This window comes from Acinonyx jubatus, chromosome B3, assembly GCF_027475565.1.
Source record: "Acinonyx jubatus isolate Ajub_Pintada_27869175 chromosome B3, VMU_Ajub_asm_v1.0, whole genome shotgun sequence".
Taxonomy (NCBI): Eukaryota; Metazoa; Chordata; class Mammalia; order Carnivora; family Felidae; genus Acinonyx; species Acinonyx jubatus.
The window spans coordinates 144,137,054-144,159,809 of NC_069386.1; the positions used below are offsets into that span (position 1 = coordinate 144,137,054).

Sequence of the window (22,756 nt, forward strand, 5' to 3'; positions counted from 1 at the left end):
CCTCGGTGATCATGACCAGGTCTCAGTGAATCATGACTTGGGCTCAGTGACCAGGACAATGGCCCAGTGACCAAGACCAGGGTGCTGGGTGCTGTTCTTGGCAGGGGTCTTGCTTCATACTGTCCTTGGTGAAGAACAGCTCTTGTCCTGTGCCTGTGCCTTATGGAGGATCAGATCAGGTGGGTTCTAGGTGAAGGACCCTCACCCTGGGCCTTGAGGGAGGTGTCCCCTTATCCCAAACCTCTGTCCCTCTCTTTTCCCTCCTCTCATTCAGAGTCTGAGAACCTTTGCCTTTGGGATCAGTTTATTGTGCCAGCACGGCCTGTGTGTGGGGGTGGGCGGGCAGTTTCTGAGCAGCGCTGAGCTCTGACATCCAGCTGGGCTTCCCAGAAGCTCCTCCAGCCTCCTCCCTGCAAACACAGTGGGGTCAGGGTCCAGGGGAGTTCCTTGCCAGTGCCCTGTCCCCAGCCCTGGCCTGCCTCAGGGGAGACGGATTGAATCCTACAATGACTTCACCCAGGGAACCTAACTCCCAGAGCCTGCTGGGGGACATTGAAGCCCCGGCCCCAGGACCGCCCACATCCTCAGTGTCTGTGAGGGGATCACCTCCCTGGGAGGCCAGACCCCCTCCGCCCCCAACCCCAAGGGTGTGGAGTAGGCAGATGCTCTGGTGGCCAAGCCCCCTGTCCCCGTCAGCCCACCCCTCTGCCTCCTCACCCCACCTGTGTGCCTGGCTGGCTTCTGCTCAGTACCGGGGGCCCTCTCTGCTGTCGGCTGGGCTCCGCACACTTGTCACGGTCAGCGCTGTGCTGTAGAAGAGACTCAGTAGGAAGAGGGTGAGCAAGGTGACCGTGGTGGGCCACAGGCTGGCTCCTGGGGCGTCTTCCTCCAGGTCCTCCTGCGGTAGGTCCAGCGCCAGCCAGGGAAGTGGCTCCCGGCAACCTGCAAGACACTGAGAGTCTGCCAGACCCACGCCCGCCCAGGTGGGCGCAAGCCCAGGCCTTCCCTTCCACGCGCCCTCGGGGTCGGGACAGTGGGGTGCCCTCTCGCAGGACTGGGGCTGCCTCAGGGAGGATGAGGGGGCTGGGGCCCTTGCAGTTTTTCAGATGCCCAAGGCCCCCCATGTCTGAGGGAGTCCTGGCAGGACCTTGGGGAGAGACCTGGCAGGGCCAGAGTTCTGCTGCTCTAAACGGAGCTCAAGCCCAAGGCCTCCTGGACGCCCGCCCCGTCTGTGTGCTCAGCAAGCCCTATGTTCTTGGCTTGGCCTGGGCCTGGGCCCTGGGTGGGGTCAGAGAGGACCAGACATGCCACCCTCGGACGCTCCGGGGTGAGACAGGGCTCTGGGTCTGAGGGCACGCTGCCTTCCCGGGGAATGTGGCTGATAGGCTACAAGGAGTTTGAGGGAGGCCCAGGCGAAGGCCACCAGCATGGGCTGTCTTCAGGGTCTTAGGGCACAGACCTTCTGTGTTAAGTGGGATTTGGATCTGCTTGTCACATGCTGACACATCCAGTCATCCATCCTTCCATCCGTCGGTCCGTCCCTCTCCTTCCTACCATCCACCTGTCTGTCCTTCCTTCCTTCCATTACATGTCCTGTGTTGTGTCTGCCTGACTGTCTGCTGTCCGTCTGCTGTCCCCCTCAGCTATTGACTCTTCCTCTCCCCCATCTCTTTAGGAAGCTCTTTCTCTGGGCCAGGCACTGGCTCCCCTGGTGGCCAGACTTTTGAGAGGGGAGCAGTGGCCGTGTGGGTGGCGTCCCCAGCTCACTTTGGCTCTGGGAGCAGTGGCAGGAGGCCAGAGGCCAGGTCCCGCGGGGAAGCCCAGCAGGTGTCTGAGATGAGAGCAGGGGCCCCGCTGCCCCCTTGTGGGAGCTATACCTCCAGGTGTCCCACGGTGGCCACAGTAGGGCCTCTAAGCTCTGTCTTCCTGCCGGGGCCTCCCGCAGCAGCAGCAGCTGCAGAGGGGCCCTGGTGGGAGCTGTCCCTCCTCACCCCGCCCCGGCCTGCCCTTGCCATATCCAAACTCGGGTCCAGGAAGAGATGGGAGACCTGAATCCGGGGGTCAGGCAGGGAGCAGGGGCTGCCTGGGAGGGTCTGTGGAACTGGGCCCTGAGCTGTGCCCGGGGAGCACACAGGCAAGGTGGGGAATCTTGGGTAGGGAACACACCCCCCCTTGCCTTCGTGGACCCGGGTCTGGGCTGTGAGCTTCCTGCATCTAGACGTGTGTGCGTGCGCGTGAGTGTGAGCCTGGGGCATGTGTGTGCTGCCTACGGGGTCGTTTGGTGCAGGGTGGCTCCCTCGCTGGGTGCATCAGTGAGGCCGTCCCACAACCGTGTGCGTTTCACCACCCGTGGTGCGAGCCCCTAGAATCCTGCCCTCCCCTCATTCCTGCCGTGGCCCCTGACGGTGACACCAGCCTCCTCACCGGCCACCTGCTCTCCTGCCTCCCTCTCGTCCCTCCCAGCTGCCCTTAGAGGCATTTTCTGAGATCCAAGACCACGTCACCTGCCCACTGAGGACTTGCGTGGTGCCCGCTGCTCAGGACCCACTGGGCTGTGTGTGCCCACCTCGCTGACCGTCGACCTCGGGTTTGGCTCCCAGCTTGCCTTGCTGTGCACCATGTGCTCACACACGCACACGCACACACGGGTGTGAAGGCCGAGCAAGGAAAGTGAGGCCCCAAAGGGTCAGGGTGGCAGTCGCCCTCCCCCCTGCGGGCCCTGCCGTGCCCCGGCCGCAGACCCCGAATATGGACAGACAGGCAGCCTGAGGGAGGCGTGGGGCTGCTTTGGGCCAGTACGGAGTTTATTCAGGGAGGGGCAGGTGGGCAGTTCAGTAGCAAACGCCTTCCACATCCGACATGACCACAGACACGTTGACGTGGGTGGGTTTACCCGCCAGGCGGTCGATGGTCTTCTGGGTGAAGGCCAGGGGCAGGGCCTCGTGACCCACCATGCAGGAGAACTTCTCCCCCTGCTTCCAGTCCTCGGCCGACACTCGCAGCACGCTGGTCGTGGCGAAGGTGGGGACGCTCTGGCCGGGCTCCTGCAGGGGGCCCCAGGTCAGGTACTTCTCCCGGGACAGCTCCTGGGATCCTTGCAGCCATCGTACCAGCACGTCCTCGGGGCTGAAGCCTCGCACGAGGCACGTCAGCGACACCAGCTCATTGAGGGCCAGCTCTTCCGACGGCGGCGGCAGCAGGTGGACCTGGGGCCGGAAAGTGTTCTCTGGAGGGCAGAAAGCTGGGTTAAGGGTCTGGGCACCCCACGCCTCGGGGTCCTCGGGAAAGTGTTCCCCGCGGGGCAGAGAGCCGGGTGGGGGGGTCTGGGCCCCCCACGCCTCGGGGTCCTCGGGAAAGTGTTCCCCGCGGGGCAGAGAGCCGGGTGGGGGGGTCTGGGCCCCCCACGCCTCGGGGTCCTCGGGAAAGTGTTCCCCGCGGGGCAGAGAGCCGGGTGGGGGGTCTGGGCCCCCCACGCCTCGGGGTCCTCTAGTAGAATGTGGGTGGGAGCCTCTAAGCCCAGGGGCTCGAGGGAGGAGGCAGGACAAGGAGTTGCGCAACGGCCCGTCCCGGTCAGGGTCTGGGCCCACCTGGGACTTTGGAGACGGTGGCAGTTTCTGGCGTCCTGAGCTCGGGATGGGTGGCGGTGCAGGAGAAGATCTCCCCGCGGTCCCATGGCTCGGCGCAGCCTGGAAGGACACTGGACACACTGTAGCAGCCGCAGGAGTCACGCTCTGGGGGCTTCTGGATGGCCTCCTTCCCCCCTGAGGGTGTCCAGGAGAACAGGGCACCCTCGGGGTGGTTCAGGCCGCTCAGGGTGCACGTGATGCTGGCATTGGAGCCCAGAAGCAGGTCCTCGAGGGCGGGCTTGTGTAGTGACAGGCGGGGTTCATTGCACGGGGAACACTGAGGAAGGGGGTCCCCTGGAACCGGGGGGAAGGTTGAGCAGGTCAGTGAGCCCCTCTGCCCCCCTCCCCTCCCCCTCCCTCCAGCTCCTTCCCGGGCGCCTATCTCGGCCACTCGCTGGGAGCTGGGCCTGGCAGCCCACCCTCCTCCCAGGGGAGTTCCAGGTGGTGGGTCAGGGTGAGAACGTGGTGGCCCCCGCCCTGCCCCAGCCTGCCCTCTGACCTCTGCAGGGCACAGACACGGCCGGGCTGGCGCTGGAATAGTGCTCCACTTGGCATTGCAGGGACGCGCCATCGGGGCACTGGCTAGCCGGCAGGGTCAGCTGGCTGCTCATGGTGTACAGGTTCCTGGAAGCGGACTTCACCGCGGGGAAGTTCCGGATGGATGCGCCTTCCTTGCTGGGGCTCCAAGTCACTCTCACGGGCTCCGGCGGGAAGAACCCTTGCACCAGGCAGGCAATGACCACTTGCCCGGCTGGGTCACTCGTCCTGAGGCTCAGCGGGAAGACATGGGGGCTGGTTTTGGACTCTGCAACACAGGACGCTCTGTGAAGCGGTGGGCCGGCATGCTGCCCGGACCCGTGATGGCCTCACAAGCCCGGGATGATGCCCGTTTCTCTTTTACACTGGAGGAATCTGGCACAGAGAGGGTTAGTGACAGCCCTGAGGTCATTCAGCTCACGCGCCATGGACCCGGGGTCGGAACCGGCTGCCTGGGTCCTCTTGCACTGTTTCTGAACGTGCTTGTCAGGGTTCTAGCACGAGGACCTGGACATGTTCCTGGGAGAAGGCCTCGGGCACAGGCCGCTCCCAGACGGGATTCGTGGTTATTGAACACGGCTCTCCCACTCACTGGCTGAGTCCGCACGTGCTGCTGGACTTTCAGCTTCCCATCTGTGCAGTGGGCACAGACATGCTCTCTGCTGGGCTTTGGGGATCATAACAGGTGGGCCCAGAGCGGGGGCACAGGCAGAGCAGTCCAGGCTTGAAGCGAGTCTGCACCAGGGCCTGTTGCCAGGTAAGAGGTGGCACAGGGCAGGAGAAGAGGTCTGTTCCTCCGGGACCCCCTTCCCACCAACCAGTCAGGGTCCCCATCCACCCACCCACCCACAGCCTCCAGATCAGTGACAGTTGACCTCTGTGGCCTATGAAGTTTTGGAGGTCAGAGGCCTAATTCCAACTCAGTCCTGGGATATCCCTGCTGGAAAAGTCAAGAACACAAGGCATGATCTGCTCATACAGGACCAATTTCCTTCAAGGACTGGTGAGGAGAGAGGGGATCATGGCTGCAAAGGAAGTAGCATGGCCCTCATGCATCCCCGAGGAACACAGGGGCCAGCCTGGCTGGAGACCACATCTCTGGGGGCTGACACTAACCCAAACAACACCTTCCCTTGCACCCTAGCCCAACCCAGTTCAGGCCAGCTCAGCCCAGTTCAGCCCAGGTCAGCCCAGCTCAGCCGAGCTCAGCCCAGCTAAGCCCAGCTCAGCCCAGGTCAGCTCAGTTCAACTCAGCTCAGCCCAGGTCAGCTCAGTTCAGCCCAGTTCAGTCCAGCTCAGCCAAGTTCAGCCCAGCTCAGCCCAGTTCAACTCAGCTGAGCTCAGCTGAGCCCAGCTCAGCTCAGTTCAGCCCAGTTCAACTCACCTCAGCCCAGCTCAGCCCAGCTCGGCCCAGGTCATCTCAGTTCAGCCCAGTTCAGCCCAGCCCAGCCCAGCTCAGCTCAGTTCAGTCCAGTTCAGCCCAGCTCAGCCCAGCCCAGCCCAGCCCAGCCCAGCTCAGCCCAGTTCAACTCAGCGCAGCTCAGCTCAGCTCAGCTCAGCTTAGCCCAGCCCAGCTCAGCCCAGCTCAGCCCAGCTCAGCCCAGTTCAGCCCAGTTCAGCCTGGCTCAGCTCAGCCCAGTGCAATCCAGCTCAGCTCAGCTTAGCTCAGCCCAACCCAGCTCAGCCCAGGGCAAGCCAGCTAAGCTCAGCCCAGCCCAGCCCGGTTTAGCTCAGCCCAGTTCAGCCCAGCTTGGCCCAGGTCAGCTCAGTTCAGCCCAGTTCAGCCCAGCTCAGCCCCGGTCAGCTCAGTTCAGCCCAGTTCAGCCCAGCCCAGCTCAGCTCAGCCCTGCTCAGCTCAGCCCAGTTAAGCCCAGCCCAGCCCAGCCCAGCCCAGCTCAGTCCAGTTCAACTCAGCGCAGCTCAGCTCAGCTCAGCTTAGCCCAGCCCAGCTCAGCCCAGCTCAGCCCAGCTCAGCCCAGTTCAGCCTGGCTCAGCTCAGCCCAGTGCAATCCAGCTCAACTCAGCTTAGCTCAGCCCAACCCAGCTCAGCCCAGGGCAAGCCAGCTAAGCTCAGCCCAGCCCAGCCCGGTTTAGCTCAGCCCAGTTCAGCCCAGCTCAGCCCAGCTCAGCTCAGCTCAGCCCAGTTCAACTCAGCTCAGCTCAGCTTAGCCCAGCTCAGCCCAGCTCAGCCCAGCCCAGCCCAGTTCAGCCCAGTTCAGCCTGGCTCAGCTCAGCCCAGCCCAGCTCAGCTCAGCCCAGCCCAGGTCAGCCCAATTAAGCCCAGCTCAGCCCAGCTCAGCCCAGTTCAGCCCAGTTCAGCCTGGCTCAGCTCAGCCCAGCTCAGCTCAGCTCAGCCCAGCCCAGCTCAGCCCAGTGCAACCCAGCTAAGCTCAGCCCAGCCCAGCCCAGCCTGGTTTAGCTCAGCCTAGCCCAGCTCAGCTCAGCCCAGCTCAGCTCAGCCCAATTAAGCCCAGCTCAGCCCAGCTCAGCTCAGCCCAGCCCAGCCCAGCCCAGTCCAGTTCAACTCAGCACAGCTCAGCTCAGCTCAGCTTAGCCCAGCCCAGCCCAGCTCAGCCCAGCTCAGCCCAGCTCAGCTCAGCCCAGCCCAGCCTGGTTTAGCTCAGCCCAGCCCAGCTCAGCTCAGCCCAGAACAGTTCAGCTCAGCCCAACCCAGCTCAGCCCAGGGCAAACCAGCTCAGCTCAGCTCAGCCCAGCCCAGCCTGGTTTAGCTCAGCCAAGTTCAGCCCAGTCCAGCCCAGCTCAGCCCAGCTCAGCCCAGCCCAGCTCAGCCCAGTGCAACCCAGCTAAGCTCAGCCCAGCCCAGCCCAGTTTAGCTCAACCTAGCCCAACTCAGCTCAGCCCAGCTCAGGTCAGCCCGGCTCAGCTCAGCCCAGTTAAGCCTAGCTCAGCCCAGGTAAGCTCAGCTCAGCCCAGGTAAGCTCAGCCCAGCCCAGCCCAGCTCAGTCCAGTTCAACTCAGCACAGCTCAGCTGAGCTCAGCTTAGCCCAGCTCAGCTCAGCCCAGAACAGTTCAGCTCAGCCCAACCGAGCTCAGCCCAGGGCAAACCAGCTCAGCTCAGCCCAGCCCAGCCCAGCCTGGTTTAGCTCAGCCAAGTTCAGCCCAGTTCAGCCCAGCTCAGCCCAGCTTAGCTCAGCCCAGCTCAGCTCAGCTCAGCCCAGAACAGGTTAGCCCAGTCCATCCCAGTTCAGCCCAGCTCAGCCCAGCTCAGCCCAGCCCAGCTCAGCCCAGTGCAACCCAGCTAAGCTCAGCCTAGCCCAGCCCGGTTTAGCTCAACCTAGCCCAGCACAGCCCAGCTCAGTCCAGTTCAGCCCAGTTCATCCCAGCTCAGCCCAGTTCAACTCAGCCCAGCCCAGACCGGTTTAGCTCAACCTAGCCCAGCTCAGCCCAGCCCAGCTCAGCCCAGCTCAGCCCAGTTCAACTCAGCTCAGTCCAGCCCGGTTTAGCTCAACCTAGCCCAGCCCAGCCCAGCTCAGGCCAGTTCAGCTCAGTTCATCTCAGCTCAGCCCAGTTCAACTCAGCCCAGCCCAGTTAAGCTCAGCTCAGCCCAGCCCAGCCCAGCTCAGCCCAGCTCAGCCCAGTTCAACTCAGCTCAGCCCAGCCTGGTTTAGCTCAACCTAGCCCAGCCCAGCCCAGCCCAGTTCAGCCCAGCTCAGCCCAGTTCAGCCCAGCTCAGCCCAGGTCAGCTCAGTTCAGCCCAGTTTAGCCCAGCCTAGCTTAGCCCAGGTCAGCCCAGTTCAGCCCAGCCCAGATCAGCCCAGTCCAGCCCAGCTAGCCCAGGTCAGCTCAGTTCAGCCCAGTTCAGCCCAGCCCAGCTTAGCCCAGGTCAGCTCAGTTCAGCCCAGTTCAGCCCAGCCCAGCTCAGCCCAGCTCAGCCCAGCCCAGCTTAGCCCCGTTCAACTCAGCTCAGCCCAGCTCAGCCCAGCTCAGCCCAGGTCAGCTCAGTTCAGCCCAGTTCAACTCAGCTCAGCCCAGCTCAGCCCAGGTCAGTTCAGCCCAATTCAGCCCAGTTCAACTCAGCTCAGCCTATTCCAGCCCAGTTCAGCCCAGTTCAGCCCAGCCAAGCCCAGCTCAGTTCAGCCCAGTTCAGTCCAGAACAGACCAGCTCAGCCCAGTTCAGCCCAGTGCAGCCCAGTGCAGCCCAGCCCAGCCCAGTTCAGCCCAGTTCAGTCCAGAACAGCCCAGTTCAGCCCAGTTCAGCCCAGCCCAGCCCAGAACAGTTCAGCCCAGCCCAGTCCACATTCACCTAGCTAGCTGCCTGTTACAGCTCGGCCCTGTGATCTGGGGCATCATGCCGACCCTCCTTTCTCCATCTGCTCTCTGTCCTGGTGCCTGTTCTCCATCCTCTAGGGCACAGCAGCATTCAGGACGGGCTGACTGAAGAGAGGAGGCCTGAGCCACGTCTGGACCCACATGCTCAAGGCTGCTGGAGGGTCCACTGCATCTGAGAGGCTCAGGCTTCCCTCAGCCAGGTGGCCCAGGGCTGTATGTCCATCTGCCTCCCAAGAGCCTTGAAGTTGAGGATGAAGGCCTGGGTCTCCTGCATTCCCACCTGATGGCCGCAGGGTCTCAGCAACCACCTGCCCTACTCTGGGCCATTAGTGTTGTCGGTGGGCTGAGGCTGTGAGGGGTGGGCTGGGAGGGGCTGCGTGACTGTGTCTGGCCCACAGATGGGGTCACTTGCCCACTTCCTGTCCCACCAGTGGTGGCTGCTCGCCTCCACGTCATGTCTGGTCTGTGGTCTGGCTGTGGTGGAGCCAGGTGTGTGCGGCCTGGCCGGTACGACCCCCGGGAGGCTGACTCTGGCCTGGGGTCATGTGGGTACAAAGTCGGGTGCCCTGGTGGGGTCACGGCTCCATGTGGCTGTCTGGGGGCTGAGAGGCAAGGAGGCAAAGGCTGCAATAGATACAGGGAGGGCTCAGGGACACTGGGGTAGAGATGGTCTCAGAAGTGGAGGTGGAGTGAAGGCCTGCAGGGGTGGGGCCTGGAGGCACAGGGCTTTCCCAGAGTAACCCCTGGCAAGCCAGCAGGCCTCGGCAGACCTTCCGGCCACAGGGGAGGGTATGAGCGTGAAGAGCCACTCCAGCCTGGCTGTGATTGTGGCCACCCTTCTTAGAACAGCCCTCAAACAGCTGGGGTCCCAGGGTATGGCTGGGGTGAGGGCATGGGGGCTGTCCCTGTCTGGGAGCCTGGAGTTCTGTGGGTAGGGCCAGCTCCCCAGCCCACCCTCCAGAGCCAGGGCTCTCCTGCTGCTGTCTGAGCTCCTGAGTTGCCTCTTCTGTGCGTCCTGACTGGCCCTCCCTGGTGCAGGTTGGGCCCAGCTTGTGTCTGTGCCCGTTTGATCATTCACTTCTTCATGCACAGAAGGTTCTGGAGCCACACACAGGAACCAATGGTCCACTCCCAGAAAGGACACCACCAGGGGGAGTGGCAGCAAGCTTCAGGCTCGATGGAGATGTCTGCCAATGTTTTTTCCCCCTGATGGGCTCTGATGGCCCAAGGAAGGGGGAGTCAGGGCAGGCCAGGAGGCAGAGGAGAGACAGGTGCAGGGAGGGGAGCCCAGGATGGCACAGACACACAGTGGCCTGGCTCCAGGGAGCTCTGTGGGTTTCGTTATGAACCCCAGGATCCCTCAGAATCACCCATAAGGGATAATTCATCCCGCCAGCCCTGCATACCCTTGTGAGCAGGGGACTGTCCCTGTGCCCATGAGTCCCTGGACTCTGCACTCTCTGAGGGTCCAAAGCACTGGGGTTCCCCCCCGAGCAGCCCCTGCCCCAGAGAGCAGGGAAAGTGAGAGACGGGTCGGGCAGACTTGGTGGGCCACCTTCTCCTTCAGCCTCCCTGCTCCTCAACTTGGGCACCCACACGTGGGCTGCATGCACACAGACAACCTGGGACACAGGGCAGAAGAGGTGTCCCTGGACCTGAGATGTGACATCAGGGTCTTGTCCATCCGTGGGTGGAAGGACCTGGACTCAGGAAAGAGGTCTGAAATGCACTCTGTGAAGACTGACCAAGCACCTGCCATGTGTCAGGGGCTGTGCCCAGCGTGAGGGTCCTATTGGGGGTGGAAAGAGCCAGGGAATACTCCTTGGGCTTTTTTTAATTATTTGTTTATTTTTTAAATATGAAATTTACTGTCAAATTGGTTTCCATACAACACCCAGTGTTCCTCCCAACAGGTGCCCTCCTCCATGCCCATCACCCGCCCTCCCCTCCCTCCCACCCCCCATCAACCCTCAGTTTGTTCTCAGTTTTTAAGAGTCTCTTATGCTTTGGCTCCCTCCCTCTCTAACTTTTTTTCCCTTCCCCTCCCGCATGGTCTTCTGTTAAGTGTCTCAGGATCCACATAAGAGTAAAAACATGTGGTAACTGCCTTTCTCTGTATGACTTATTTCACTTAGCATAACACTCTTCAGTGCCATCCACGTTGCCACAAAAGGCCATATTTCATTCTTTCTCATTGCCACGTAGTATTCCAATGTGTATATAAACCACAATTTCTTTCTCCGTTCATCAGTGGATGGACACTTAGGCTCTTTCCATAATTTGGCTATTGTTGAAAGTGCTGCTGTAAACATTGGGGTACAAGTGCCCCTATGCATCAGCACTCCTGTATCCCTTGGGTAAATTCCTAGCAGTGCTATTGCTGGGTCATAGGGTAGGTCTATTTTTAATTTTTTGAGGAACCTCCACACTGTTTCCCAGAGAGGCTGCACCAGTTTGCATTCCCACCAACAGTGCAAGAGGGTTCCTGTTTCTCCACATCCTCGCCAGCATCTATAGTCTCCCGATTTGTTCATTTTAGCCACTCCGGCGTGAGGTGATATCTGAGTGTGGTTTTGATTTGTATTTCCCTGATGAGGAGCGACGTTGAGCATCTTTTCATGTGCCTGTTGGCCATCCGGATGTCTTCTTTAGAGAAGTGTCTATTCATGTTTTCTACCCATTTCTTCATTGGATTATTTATTTTTCAGGTGTGGAGTTTGGTGAGTTCTTTATAGATTTTGGATACTAGCCTCCTTGGGCTTTTCTTGAAGGAGGAGGGACTTCCTCTTGGCTGAGGCCTGCTGGCTGGGCATCTGGGCATCCCGTGGCTGCTGTGACCAAGGACCACGGACTGAGGGTCTTCAAACAACAGAAATTTACTCTCCCAGCTCTGGAGATCCAGGCGGTGTTCTTCCTGTCTCTTCCAGCTCCTGGGGCCCCAAGCACCCCTGGGGTTGTGGCTGTGTCCTTCCGTCTCTGCTTCCGTCTTCACGTGGCTTCTCTGCGTCTGTCTCTGCATCTGTCTCTCTTCTTCTGCCTCTTGTAAAGTCACCTGCCATCAGGTTTGGGGCCTGGACGATCTCATCTTAAGGTCCTTAACTTTAATCACATCTGCAAAGACCCTTTTCCCAAAGTCACATTCACAGGTTCCAGGGATTAGGCCGTGGGCATAGCTTTGGGGGGGCCACTGTTCAGCCTGCTGTGGTGGATTCATAAGAGAAGGGAAGAAGGAGGGACAGAGGGGACCCTGAGAATGCAACCTCTTACTGCTGGCACAATCCTCTCCTACCCTGCTCTCAGACTGTGCTCCCAGTGCGACTGGCCTCTGCAGGCCTCTCTTGACTGGTGACCAGCACTCTGTCCTCCCAAGCTTGGGGGACATGCATTCTGCCCATGAGCACTGGGGGCCCGTGTGAGCCGAGCCCTTGTTGTCCTCGTTCTGGGGTCCATAGGGTGGGTCTCAGGATCTGGGCCACAAGTCAGAGAAAGAAGACAGCTCTGCCCTCAGGGGGCCTCCAGCCCAGGAGGTGGGAGGAAGGACCTAGGCTGTGGCATGTGAGAAACTTGCAGGTGAGGGTGGGTCTTGGTGCAAAATAGCAAAACTTTCTTAAAATTTTACTCTATCATCATCTATCAGTTTACCTATCATCTATCTATCTATCTATCTATCCATCCATCTATCATCTATCTAATCTATCATCTATCAGTCTATCTTCAGTCTATCATCAATCTATCATCTATCAATCTATCTCCCTATCTTATCTATCATCTATCAGTCTATCTATCCATCCATCATCCATCTAATCTATCATCTATTAGTCTATCTTCAGTCTATCTATCTATCTATCTATCTATCTAGTTACCTATCTATACCAGCCTATCATCTATCTATCTATCTATCTATCTACCTACCTATCTATACCAGCCTATTTATCATCATCATCATCATCATCTATCAGTCTATCATCTATCTACCTATCGTCTATCTACCCACCTTTATCTATCTATCTATCTTTCTTTCTATCTCTCTATAATCTATCTGTAATTTTGCATGCTATCCCAGTGCCATGGCCTCGGTATTTCCTCCCACACTTGGTGTGGCCTCTACTGCATCCTGGAACCTGCATATAAAATACAGGGCACGTACCACCCTGCACCCCTTTTATACAATTTTAGAGAAAAAGGAGAAAGGATTTACTGGAGCCCACGTGAGGCAGCTGCTGGGACCCACACTCGCTCCAGAAGCAACTTTTAGTGTGGGGGTTTCTCACACAAAGAGCTACAGATACTCATGACGAAGAACATTCCAGAAAGTCACAGACTCATGTCCTGTTTCCAGTACGTGCAAGGCTGCAGTCTCCAACCTTATGGGAGCGTGGGGAGGTCTTACTCTTATCTTCCTGTTTGCAATGTTTCCTGCAGGTTATTTGCCGCTGAAGCAGATGTATGGCATGTGCTCAGGGCAGAGAAGGAGCCCCTGCTGGGAAGTCTGGTCATGTCGTTCTGGCCTTGGTCAAAGTAGAGCCTTCCTGGGCACTCAGGAAGAGCCTTAAAGCTGAATATCTCCTGTATTTTATCAGTGTGGGGCCTGGTTTCCTGGGACTGTGTGTGTCTGCATGTGAGTATCTGGTGGGCTGTGGTGTGGCCTTGACCTGTTTTAGCCCCCACCCCCGGCTTCCCTGATGTTCCATTTAGACCAAATCCTGTGTGTTTCTGAACGAACCTCAGAGTTGCCCAATCCTGGGTTTTCTGCCCCCAGGCTGCACACTTGCTGTCCCTCATTTCCATTCCTGGTTTGTGTCAGAGCCCGTGGGACATGGGACAGGGATGGGAGGCTTTCTGTGGAAGGCCACCTCCATGAGCAGAATCTCTTTTTCCAGAGGGTCTGGGCATTCGGGCGCTGGGAATGCGGCCATGGGCCCTGAGCGATGGTCCTAACAAATCACACCCCCTCAGACAGGGCTGAGAGGGCTGTGCCCCTCTGGCTTCCTCCTTAGTGTAACTTCTGTAGTTATTGAAACATTGTCTTCTCATTGGCCATTTGGTTTTTCCTCTCTGTGAAGGATCCACTGCTCACTTTCTTTCCTTTTATTGGTTCCCAAACATTTTGTATATAAAGGAATCCTACTTTTCATTGTGTCTGTTCACGTATTCTCCCCCAATTTCCAGTGGACTTCATAGAGACCCTTGTGGGAAGGTCTCTCCACCCAGGGAAACCACCTCTTTATTCTCAGGAGTGGGGCACAGCCTCATGCCCACCACTGTCCTTGGTCAGCTGGCTGTCTCACCGGCATCTTGGCTCCTGCCTTCCAGGCTCATCAGGTTTCTTCTCGAAGATGGCGGTGGCCAGCCCCAGACAGCTCGTTTGCTTTTGTGTCTTGCTCAGCTCACTGGGACATCCAGGCTGGCTGGTGGGATGGGGGCCGAGGATTGGCCTGTCTGTGTGTGGTCAGTGGGTGGACGGATTGGGGTGGGTGACTGGTGGTCCCTGGAGGGGCTCTGACCTTGGTGATTGTGCTGCTGTGTTCCTGTGGCCTTCTGCACAGACCAGAGAGGTAGCTACTGCGAGTTTGTCACAGGCAGACTGTTGCGTTCACATTAGCATGGGAAGGGGCAGTGAGTCTTGACGTCGGCAGAGCGGGCGTGATGGGGACCGAGCTGGGGTGTCTGGGGCGTCAGAGGGATTCTTGCAGGGAGCCGCTGGCTGGCCACCTGGACCTTCAGGCCCAGAACTGCCCCCTGCCCGTTCCCTCTGGCCCCTTGTCTACATCCTTGGGCAGACCTGCCTCCCACCACCCCCACAGGACAGCAGGCACCTCTCCCAAAAAGTGTTCAGGTGACAGGGATTTGTAAGAAGGCACTTTACTAAGAAACTCAAAATGAAGTTAACAGGGCAAGAGGGTTGCCAAGCCAGGAGTGAGAGGTCACATGGGGCCTGGGTGGACAGGGTGGGAGCTGCTGGCCCAGGACCCGTGGGCAGTTCCTTCTGCTGCGAGACCCCTCCTCCCACTGGGAGCCCTGCCCGCAGACCTGCATTCTGCAGGGGCAGGTGCTGCCAGTGGCCGGTGGGAAGGCTGGGCCCAGGGGCAGGCACTTGGACCTGGTGGCAGGGAGGTCGGGCTGAGTCTGGCTTGGGCTGTGAGTCTTTTTTGGCTCAGAACTCAGCGGTGGGCGGGGCCACGGGCTTCCCCCTCAGCCTGCTTTGGGGGTTGTTTGGTCAGAACAGGAGTGGCCCTGACCCCAGGTCACTTTGTGGAGGGACTGATGATCTTCTGCCGCTTGTCCCAAAGTGGGCGGGGTAGGGGCTGTGATTGGCAGGTCCCATCGGTGCCTTGGACCTTGGGGCTGAGCTGGAACCTTCTGGATGCCTGTGTGCTGCGCTCCCCCCCCCCCCCCCACCAGGGCAGGCAGACTGCCTCAGACATGGGGAGGGGGAGGGGGAGGGGGAAGCGAGCCCTCGTTGCTCTGGCTCCTGGCTACTTCGCCGCCTGTACGTTTGCGTAGTCCTGGAAGGTCTGCGGCTTCTGCAGGACGGTGGCAAGTACCGACTTCACCTGGGGGAGGGCGCGCATGAGGACAGCGTGAGGGGGCAGGCCTCCCCCCACCTCGCCCCGCCCCCTCCCCTCCCCTCCCTGGCACAGGGACCTCTGTGCTCCCACCTTGAAGAGGGTGATGGCGGCTCCGTAGCTCACGCTGAGCAGGAAGAGGGTGATGAAGACCAGCAGGCTGGTCCATAGCTCGTCCAGCTCGTAGCTCTCAGCGGCGTCCGCACACAGGTCCTGGAGCTCCAGCTCTGCAGGCACCGGCCAGTCAGCCTTCCCGGCCCAGCCTCTGCACGTGCCGGGGAGGGCGGAGCCATGGCAGGCCCGGCCCCCCCGAGGAGGCAGACACAAGACCCACGCCCAGCCTCCGCACGTGCCGGGGGGCGGGACCATGGCAGGCCCATCCCTCCTCCCCCCTCCCCCACCTGCCCCAGGAGGGGGGGACACAGTATGGAAGTCTTGGCCTCGGCTGCTGCTGGTGTGCTGGTGGCTGGAAGGCAGACCGCCTTGTCCCGCCTGCTCTGCAGCTGCCCCTCTGGGGCGGGGGGTGGAAGCCCCCCAAGTTGGCCAGTGGCTGTGTGGGAGTGGCCTTCCCTCCCTTGACTCCTACCCCCAGCAGCTCTGTTGGCCACTGCATGGCCTGCGGCCACCCCCCAGGCCTCCCCAACCCCGTCCCCACTGGGCTTCGCCAGTGCTGGCCCACGAGGACCTTTCTGAACTGTACACGGATGGCCACCTGCCCCAAGCCCTGAGGGGTCTGAGCTCTGTAGCCCAGCTCACAGGACCTGGGGTAGCCCCAGGAGTCAATGAAGCTGGTGCTTTAAGGGGCTGGCTCGGTGCTGTGGACTTTGTTCAGGCCTGAGGGTGCCCAGAGCTGCTACCTGGTCCTACACTGGGCCCAGTCTCCCGGCTCCTCCTGCCCTGGCCCCACTCTCCCCTGACAGGCTCTGCAGAGTGAGGCTGTTGTGCATGGCCCTCAGGCTCCCGTGTGCACTGCACAAGCCAGTGCTTCCGGGCTTGTGTCAGCAGCGTGTGGGCCAGATGGATATGGTGGGTACTTGTGTGTGTGTGAGCATGACGGGAGCAGGGGGTCTAGGGCTGTATGGGCTTAGACCCTGGCTCTGACCCCCTCGGCCTCTAGCCCTGGGATAGGGCCAGCAGCCTGTTCTGGGACGTGGTCCAGCGGGAGCAGGGGACACGGCCCACACTGTAGGTGTGCGCGTGTCCGTGTGTCAGTGTGTGTGTTCGTCCATGGGGTGCAGCTGACGGAGGGGCTGGACTGAGGAGGCCTGGGCCATGAGAGGAGTTTGGGGTGGGAGGCCTCTCCACATCCACGTTGGATCCAGTGGTCCAGGTATGACAGAGAAGGGCTTGGGTGCAGCCCGGGCGAGAGAGCAGACCGTGGGAGGCCACGTGTCAGCATGTGGGACACGTCCGCCACGTGGGGTGCCTGTGGCTGGTGGTGATGTTGGAGCTGCTGTGGACTCGCTGTGAGGCTCACGGGAACGTGCCTGCGGGTCTGGGTGGGTGCATCCCTGGCACGGATCCAGGGTGGAGTGAGGCTGAGAGGCAACATGGGGCACTCGTGTTGACCCTGGCCTGTCGTGACCGTGTGTGCAGGCAGGGCAGGGGCGGTTAGAGGTTGGGTGTGCGAGCGGTCTGGGCCCTGGTTCTCGTGTGTGAGGAGGTGGCAGTGAAGGGGCTGTTCTGAGTGTAGGTACCTGAGTGGGGGTTTGACTTGGCCCATTTCTCCATCAAAGGGCCTGTGTGTGTGCAGCTGGCCTGGGGATCCAGGGGCTTGTCTGTGTCCAGAGGGCCCGGCAGGAGGCTGGGGGTGGAGGCTGAGACCTCTGTGGCCTCCAGCAGAGGGAGGGGCCGTGGGCTCCCTGAGGTGTCTGTGGTCCTTCCCCTGGGACCATCCTGTGGCTTTTGGGACCCCTTTGAGTGAGCAGGACCCGTAGTGGCAGGGAGGGGCCTGTGGCATGGATGATGATGGTGGACAGACCACCCCCATCTGCCCCCTCCTCGGGGGGGTCCCTTCCTCTGTGCCAAGACACCCCTGCCTGGCAGCCCCACCCACCTCCAAGAATGGGTGCCCTCAGGACTCTGAGGCAGGCACTGCAGTGTTTATTGACAACAACAGACCGGCAGGTCCGGCCGGCCCCTCCCCCGCCCCAGCAGGATGGAGCTCTGGGGGGAGGGGTGGGCATCATTTACCAGGGTTTTTGGACACGGATTTCTTGAGCGTCCTAGAGCCAGGCAGCGCCTCGTGCACCACTTGGCAGGTGAACACATCCCTCTGCTCCCAGTCTGCCCGGCTGACCTCAAGGCGACTGAAGACAAAGAAGGCTGGGCTGGGGCCGGTGGCCTTGTGGGGCCACGTGGTGGCCTGCTGTTCCGTCCGAACAGGGCTGTCGTTGTGAAGCCATTGCACCGAGATGTCCGGGGGAAAGAAGTTCTGGATCAGGCACGTGAGAGTGACTTTGTCCTTGGTCTTCGGCTCCCCCTCGGGCGGCAGGAACACGTACACCTCCGGGGGGAAACGCCGGCCTGTGGACAGGTGTGGGGTCAGCCCAGGCTGCAGCGCGGGAGGCCCACTTGCCCCCCACCCCCCTCTCTGGGGCCTGCGCGGCTCACCGGGGGCTTTGGCAATGGAGCGCACGATGTCCTTGGGCAGGTCCGGATGGGTCACCTTGCATTGGTAGGTCTCCCCCTCAACCCAGTCAGTGGCATCCACAGGCAGGGTGGAAGTGACGGTGATTGTCCCGTTGTACTGAGTCTTCTTGACCATCGGGTCTGGGTGCACAGACTCCCCATTCTCCCGCGACCAGGTCAGGATCATGCCGTCTGTGTTGGCCAGGTCCACCACCAAGCAGGTGATCTTGGGCGACTTGTGGACGTACAGGTCAAGAGGGCTGGGCGGGCTCAGGTAGGTGCTCACACCTCGGGGGTCAGACTCTGCAGGGGTGTGTGTGGGAGGTGCTGCGTGAGGGTGTGGCTTGGCCCTCCTCTGAGCCCAGGTGTCTGGGTGTTGGAGGGGATGCAGAGCCATACCTGTGCACTTGCGAGCGTTGTCCTCAAAGGTGAAGCCTTGATAGGTGACCTGGCAAGTGTAGGTCTTTTGGGACACCCACTCACCCTGCGTGATGTTGAGCTCGCTGTGGGTGGAGGTCACCTTGCCCTCCTGCTTGCTGGGGGCAGTGTATGGGAATATGTTCGTGGCCTTCTGCCCATCCACCAGCCAGGTGACCTCCATGTCACCTGGGACGTAGCCAGAGATGAGGCACAGGAGCTGGATGGTGCTACTGGTGTCACCGAGGGGGTTACACGAGGAGTGGAAGAGCTTCACGGTGGGGGGAATGAAGTTCATGGCACACGCTAGGGGTGAAGGTGGCAGCCTGGCGTCAGCCCCGTGAGCCCACGACACCCACGTGCCCACCCGGGCGCCTTCCTCCTCTCCTAGCCGCTCCCGCCACGCCTGCCCCCCTCCTCCAGCCCGACCCTGGCTCACCACTGACGGTCTTGTTGATGGTGGGGGACTCCGCGTGAGCCACACTGCAGGTGAACTTCTGTTTGGCCCACTCGCCCGAGACGGTCACGTGGCTGGTGGTGGTGTAGAGGCCAGAGGTCTCCTGGAGGGTGGCGGGGAGGGTCACGACGCTCTTGTTCAGGGACCCTGCATCCCAGGTCACAGTCACCGGCATCGGGAAGTAGCCCGTGACCAGGCAGCCCAGTGTCACGGACGGGGCAGTGGCGATGGTGCCTTTGCAGCAGGTGGCCAAGGGGAAGACGAGGGGGGCCTGGATGGAGGCTGTGGGGGCAGAGGCAGTGTCAGTGCCGACCGGCGGAGTCTGAGGGGGAGAAGTGTGGGGCAGAGCGGGGTGGTCGGGTGGAGGGGCGCACGGGGACCCCTTCTCCAGCCTCAGGGGGCAGATGCTCATTTTGGACTCTTGTTCCCCGAGTCTGCTAGGAACGCCCTCCCACGAACCCCTGTGTCCCTGCCAGAAGCAGGGGTGTTCTTACCTTTGGCCAGGACACCCTGCCCGCAGCCCTGAGTGGCAGGAACGGGGGGTTCTTGGGGAGCAGAGGTGTCTGACTCGTGTCCTGACCTGCGGAGGCTCCAGGGAGCCCGACTACAGGCCCCATTCATAGCAAAGCCCAGATCAGTCCTCCCCCACTCCCCCAGGTGGTGACTCCTGCCCGGAGCCCAGACCCCAGCTCATCGTCCACGCTGCCCACTCAGTCCAGCGAGACCGACCAGTCCACGTGGCCTCGCGTCAGGACGGCTCAGAGCAGTGATACAAACCCGCTCCATTCCCAGCCTCACTAGGTCTGCTGATTCAGACCAGCTCAGGTCACGGGAGTCTGCCTTGGTCCGGCCTGGCCCACGTCAGCCCAGGAGACCCGATTTCAAGCAGGCTAACTCATCTGAGTTCAGTCCACAAATTCCACCAAAATCCTTCAGCTCCGTTTGGCTCAGCCTGCCAGCCAGGCTTGTCGTACCTGCTCAGTCCCACTCAATGTAGCCTCACTGACCTTGGCCACTGGACCTAGGAAAACAGTACACCCTGCTTGACTCGCTGAAGCCCGATTCAGCCAGACCAAACCAACTAGCTGAACCCACTTTAGCCCAACCCAACCCAATATAGCCCAGCTCAGCCCAGCTCAGCCCAGCTCAGCTCAGCTCAGCCCAGCCCAGCCCAGCCCAGCCCAGCCCAGCTTAGCCTAGTTCAGCTCAACCTAGTTCAGCCCAGCTCAGCTCAGCCCAGCCCAGCCAGCCCAGTTTAGCCCAGCTTAGCCCATCCCAGATGAACTCAGCCCAGCTCAGCCCGGCTCAGCCTAGCTCAGCCCAGCTCAGCTCAGCCCAGCTCAGTCCAACTCAGGCAAACCCAGCTCAGCCCAACCCAGCCCAGCTAATCCCAGTTCAGTCCAGCTAATCCCAGTTCAGCCCAGCTCAGCCAATCCTAGCTGAGTTTAGCCCAGTTCAGCCCAACCAAACTCAGCCCTATTCAGCTCAGCCCAGCCCAACCCAATTCAGCCCAGCTCAGCCCAATTCAGGCTAGTTCAGCATAGTCTTGCCCAGCTCAGCCCAATTCAGTCCAGCCCAGCTCAGCCTGCCCAGTTTAGCCTAGCTTAGCTCAAGCTAGCCCAGTTCAGCCCAGCTCAGCCCAGCACAGCCACCTTAGCCTGGTTCAACCCAGCAGCCCAGCCCAGCCCAGTTCAGCTCAGCCCAGCTCAGCCCAGCCCAGATCAGACCAGTTTGGCCCAGTCCAACTCAGCTCAACCTAGCCCAGTGTAGTTCAGTTCAGCCCACCCAGCCTAGCCTAGTTCAGCTCAGCTCCACTCAGCTCAGCTGAGTTCAGCCCAGTTCAGCTCAGCCCAGTTAAGCCCCATCCAGCTCAGTTCAGCCCAGCCCAGCCAAATCCAGTTCATTTCAGCCCAGCCCAGCCCAGTTCAGCCCAGCTCAGTTCATATCAGCTCAACCCAGCCCAGCTAAGTCAAGTTCAGCTGAGCTCCACTCAGCCAAGCCCAACCCACTTAGCTAGCTCATTCCAGTTCAGCCCAGTTCAGCTCAACCCAGTTCAGTCCAGCTCAGCTCAGCCCAGCCCAGCTAATCCCAGTTCAGCCCAGCTAATCCCAGTTCAGCCCAGCTCAGCCCATCCTAGCTTAGTTTAGCCCAGTTCAGCCCAACCAAACTCAGCCCTATTCAGCTCAGCCCAGCCCAGCCCAACCCAATTCAGCCCAGTTCAGCCCAGTTCAGCCTAGTTCAGCATAGTCTTGCCCAGCTCAGCCCAATTCAGTCCAGCCCAGCTCAGCCTGCCCAGTTTAGCCTAGCTTAGCTCAAGCTAGCCCAGTTCAGCCCAGCTCAGCCCAGCACAGCCACCTTAGCCTGGTTCAACCCAGCAGCCCAGACCAGACCAGTTCAGCTCAGTTCAGCTTAGCCTACCACAGCCCAGTTCAGCCTGGTTCAACCCAGTTCAGCACAGCTCAGTCCAGTTCAGTTCAGACCAGTTCAGGTCAGCTCAGCCCAGCCCAGCTCAGCCTAGCCAAGCTTAGCTTGGTTCAGCTCAGCCCATTCCAGCCCAGTTCAGCCCAGTTTAGACTAGCTCAGCTTTGCTCAGTTTGGCTCAGTCCAGCCCAGCCTGGTTCAGCCCAATCCAGCTCAGTTCAGCCCAGTTTAGCCAAGTTCAGCCCAGCCCAGCACAGTCCAGCTCATCCCAGCCCAGCTCAGCTCAGCCCAGCTCAGCCCAGCTCAGCCTAGCTAAGCCGAGTTCAGCTACCTCAGTTGAGATCAGCCCAGCTCAACCCAGCTCATTCCAGTTCAGCCCAGCCCAGCCCAGCCCAGCCCAGCCCAGCTCAGCTCAGCCCAGTTCAGCCCAGCCCAGCTCAGCCCAGCCCAGCCCAGCTCAGCCCAGCCCAGCCCAGCCCAGCTCAGCCCAGCCCAACTCAGCTCAGCCCAGCCCAGCTCAGCCCAACTCAGCCCAGTTAAGCTCAGCCTAGTTCAGCCCAGCTAAGTCCAGCTCAGCCCAGCCCAGCCCAGCTCAGCTTGGTTCAGCCCAGGCCAGCCCAGCCCAGTTCAGCCCAACTTGGCCAAGTTCAGCCTAGACCAGACCATTCAGCTCAGCTTGGTTCAGCCCAGCTAAGACCCCTTCAGCCCAGCCCAGACCAGCCCAGCTTTGCACACATCAGACAAGCTCAGCTAGGTGAGCCACGGTGAGCCAACCCAAGACAGTCCCACCCAGGCTGCATCAGGTGTGCTCATTAGACCTGCCTGCCCAAGCCCTGTCCATCCAGGATCCAGGTCTGCCCAGCCCAGCCCAGGACAGGACAGCCCCCACCGAGGACAGCATTTCATCGGACCCAGGTCTTCCTGCCTCCGTACCACCCCCCCACCCCGCCCCAAGCTTGGTCAGATCCCCTTGGCTCAGGATAGCCCAGCTCAACCACAAGTGCCTAGCCTGGCCAAGCCTGTCCTATGCAAGGGCAGGGTCGCCCCCCAAACCCCTGCCTGTGGTACTTGCTCACCAAAGTCAGCCCAGGTTAGCTCTCCCCAGCTTCCCCCAGCCCACCTCCTCCTGCAAAATCAGCCCAGCCTGGCCCATCTCAGTCCACTCAGTGCCACACAGGTGAGCGGAGCCAGAGGGACCAGTCTGGCCCGGCCGAGACTGGGATAGTTGGACCCTTTCCACATAACTCCGACCACTCAAGCTGCGCTGGGCCTGGCCCAGCTAGCCTGGCCCACCTTATTCAGGCTGGCTCAGGCCGCCCAGCTCACATATGTGTGGACGTGGGAAGGCCTGCCCACCACCTGATCCAGCATGGACACAGCTCCCTGTTGCTCTCCCTGGACCCTGGGCTAGCGGTCACTGCCCTGGTTCGTTGCAGGAAGATCCACACCCAGGCCACTGTCCACGCCCTCTGCGTGGTCCTTGACCCTGTCAGGCTTGGGTGCTGCCCTGGCCCGTTGTGCCTGAGGTTCTCAACCCCTTGTCTTCCTCGAGTTGGTCCTGGGCAGTCTCTGGCTCCCGTGTGTCCCTGTGCGGAGAAGGGATGGCTGGCAGACGAGCAGCGGTCGGGAGGCTCTGTCCCTGCTGGGTGCGCAGCGGCCCGGACCCGCCTGCCGTTGCTGCGTTTGGGCCAGTGCCAGCGGCTGGGATACCTGAGGCGGCCGCTCCTGCGTCAGGGGCCCGTCCTGGCCTCGGCAGCTTCCTGGACGGGCTCCCGGACAGATGAGGCGAATCATTAGTAACCGTGGGTGTT

The 22,756-nt window shown here is 60.8% G+C and overlaps 1 long non-coding RNA gene and 2 gene segments (V, D, J or C); all 3 read right to left on the reverse strand.

Moving 5' to 3' along the window:
- Nucleotides 1-286: 286 nt before the first annotated feature.
- Nucleotides 287-1,086, reverse strand: LOC128316152 (uncharacterized). Its single transcript, XR_008299762.1, has 2 exons — nucleotides 723-1,086; nucleotides 287-410 (listed from the first exon to the last, which is right to left on the reverse strand). It is a non-coding gene; the product is annotated as an uncharacterized LOC128316152 (long non-coding RNA).
- A 1,697-nt stretch (nucleotides 1,087-2,783) lies between these two features.
- On the reverse strand, nucleotides 2,784-4,591 carry LOC106985944 (immunoglobulin heavy constant alpha 2-like). The segment is given in 4 exon segments: nucleotides 2,784-3,226; nucleotides 3,588-3,920; nucleotides 4,126-4,431; nucleotides 4,585-4,591. Coding segments are annotated over 4 exon segments (1,041 nt in total).
- A 9,697-nt stretch (nucleotides 4,592-14,288) lies between these two features.
- Nucleotides 14,289-19,237, reverse strand: LOC106984206 (immunoglobulin heavy constant epsilon-like). The segment is given in 7 exon segments: nucleotides 14,289-15,007; nucleotides 15,113-15,246; nucleotides 17,213-17,545; nucleotides 17,633-17,953; nucleotides 18,050-18,373; nucleotides 18,507-18,806; nucleotides 19,019-19,237. Coding segments are annotated over 7 exon segments (1,617 nt in total).
- Nucleotides 19,238-22,756: the final 3,519 nt, after the last annotated feature.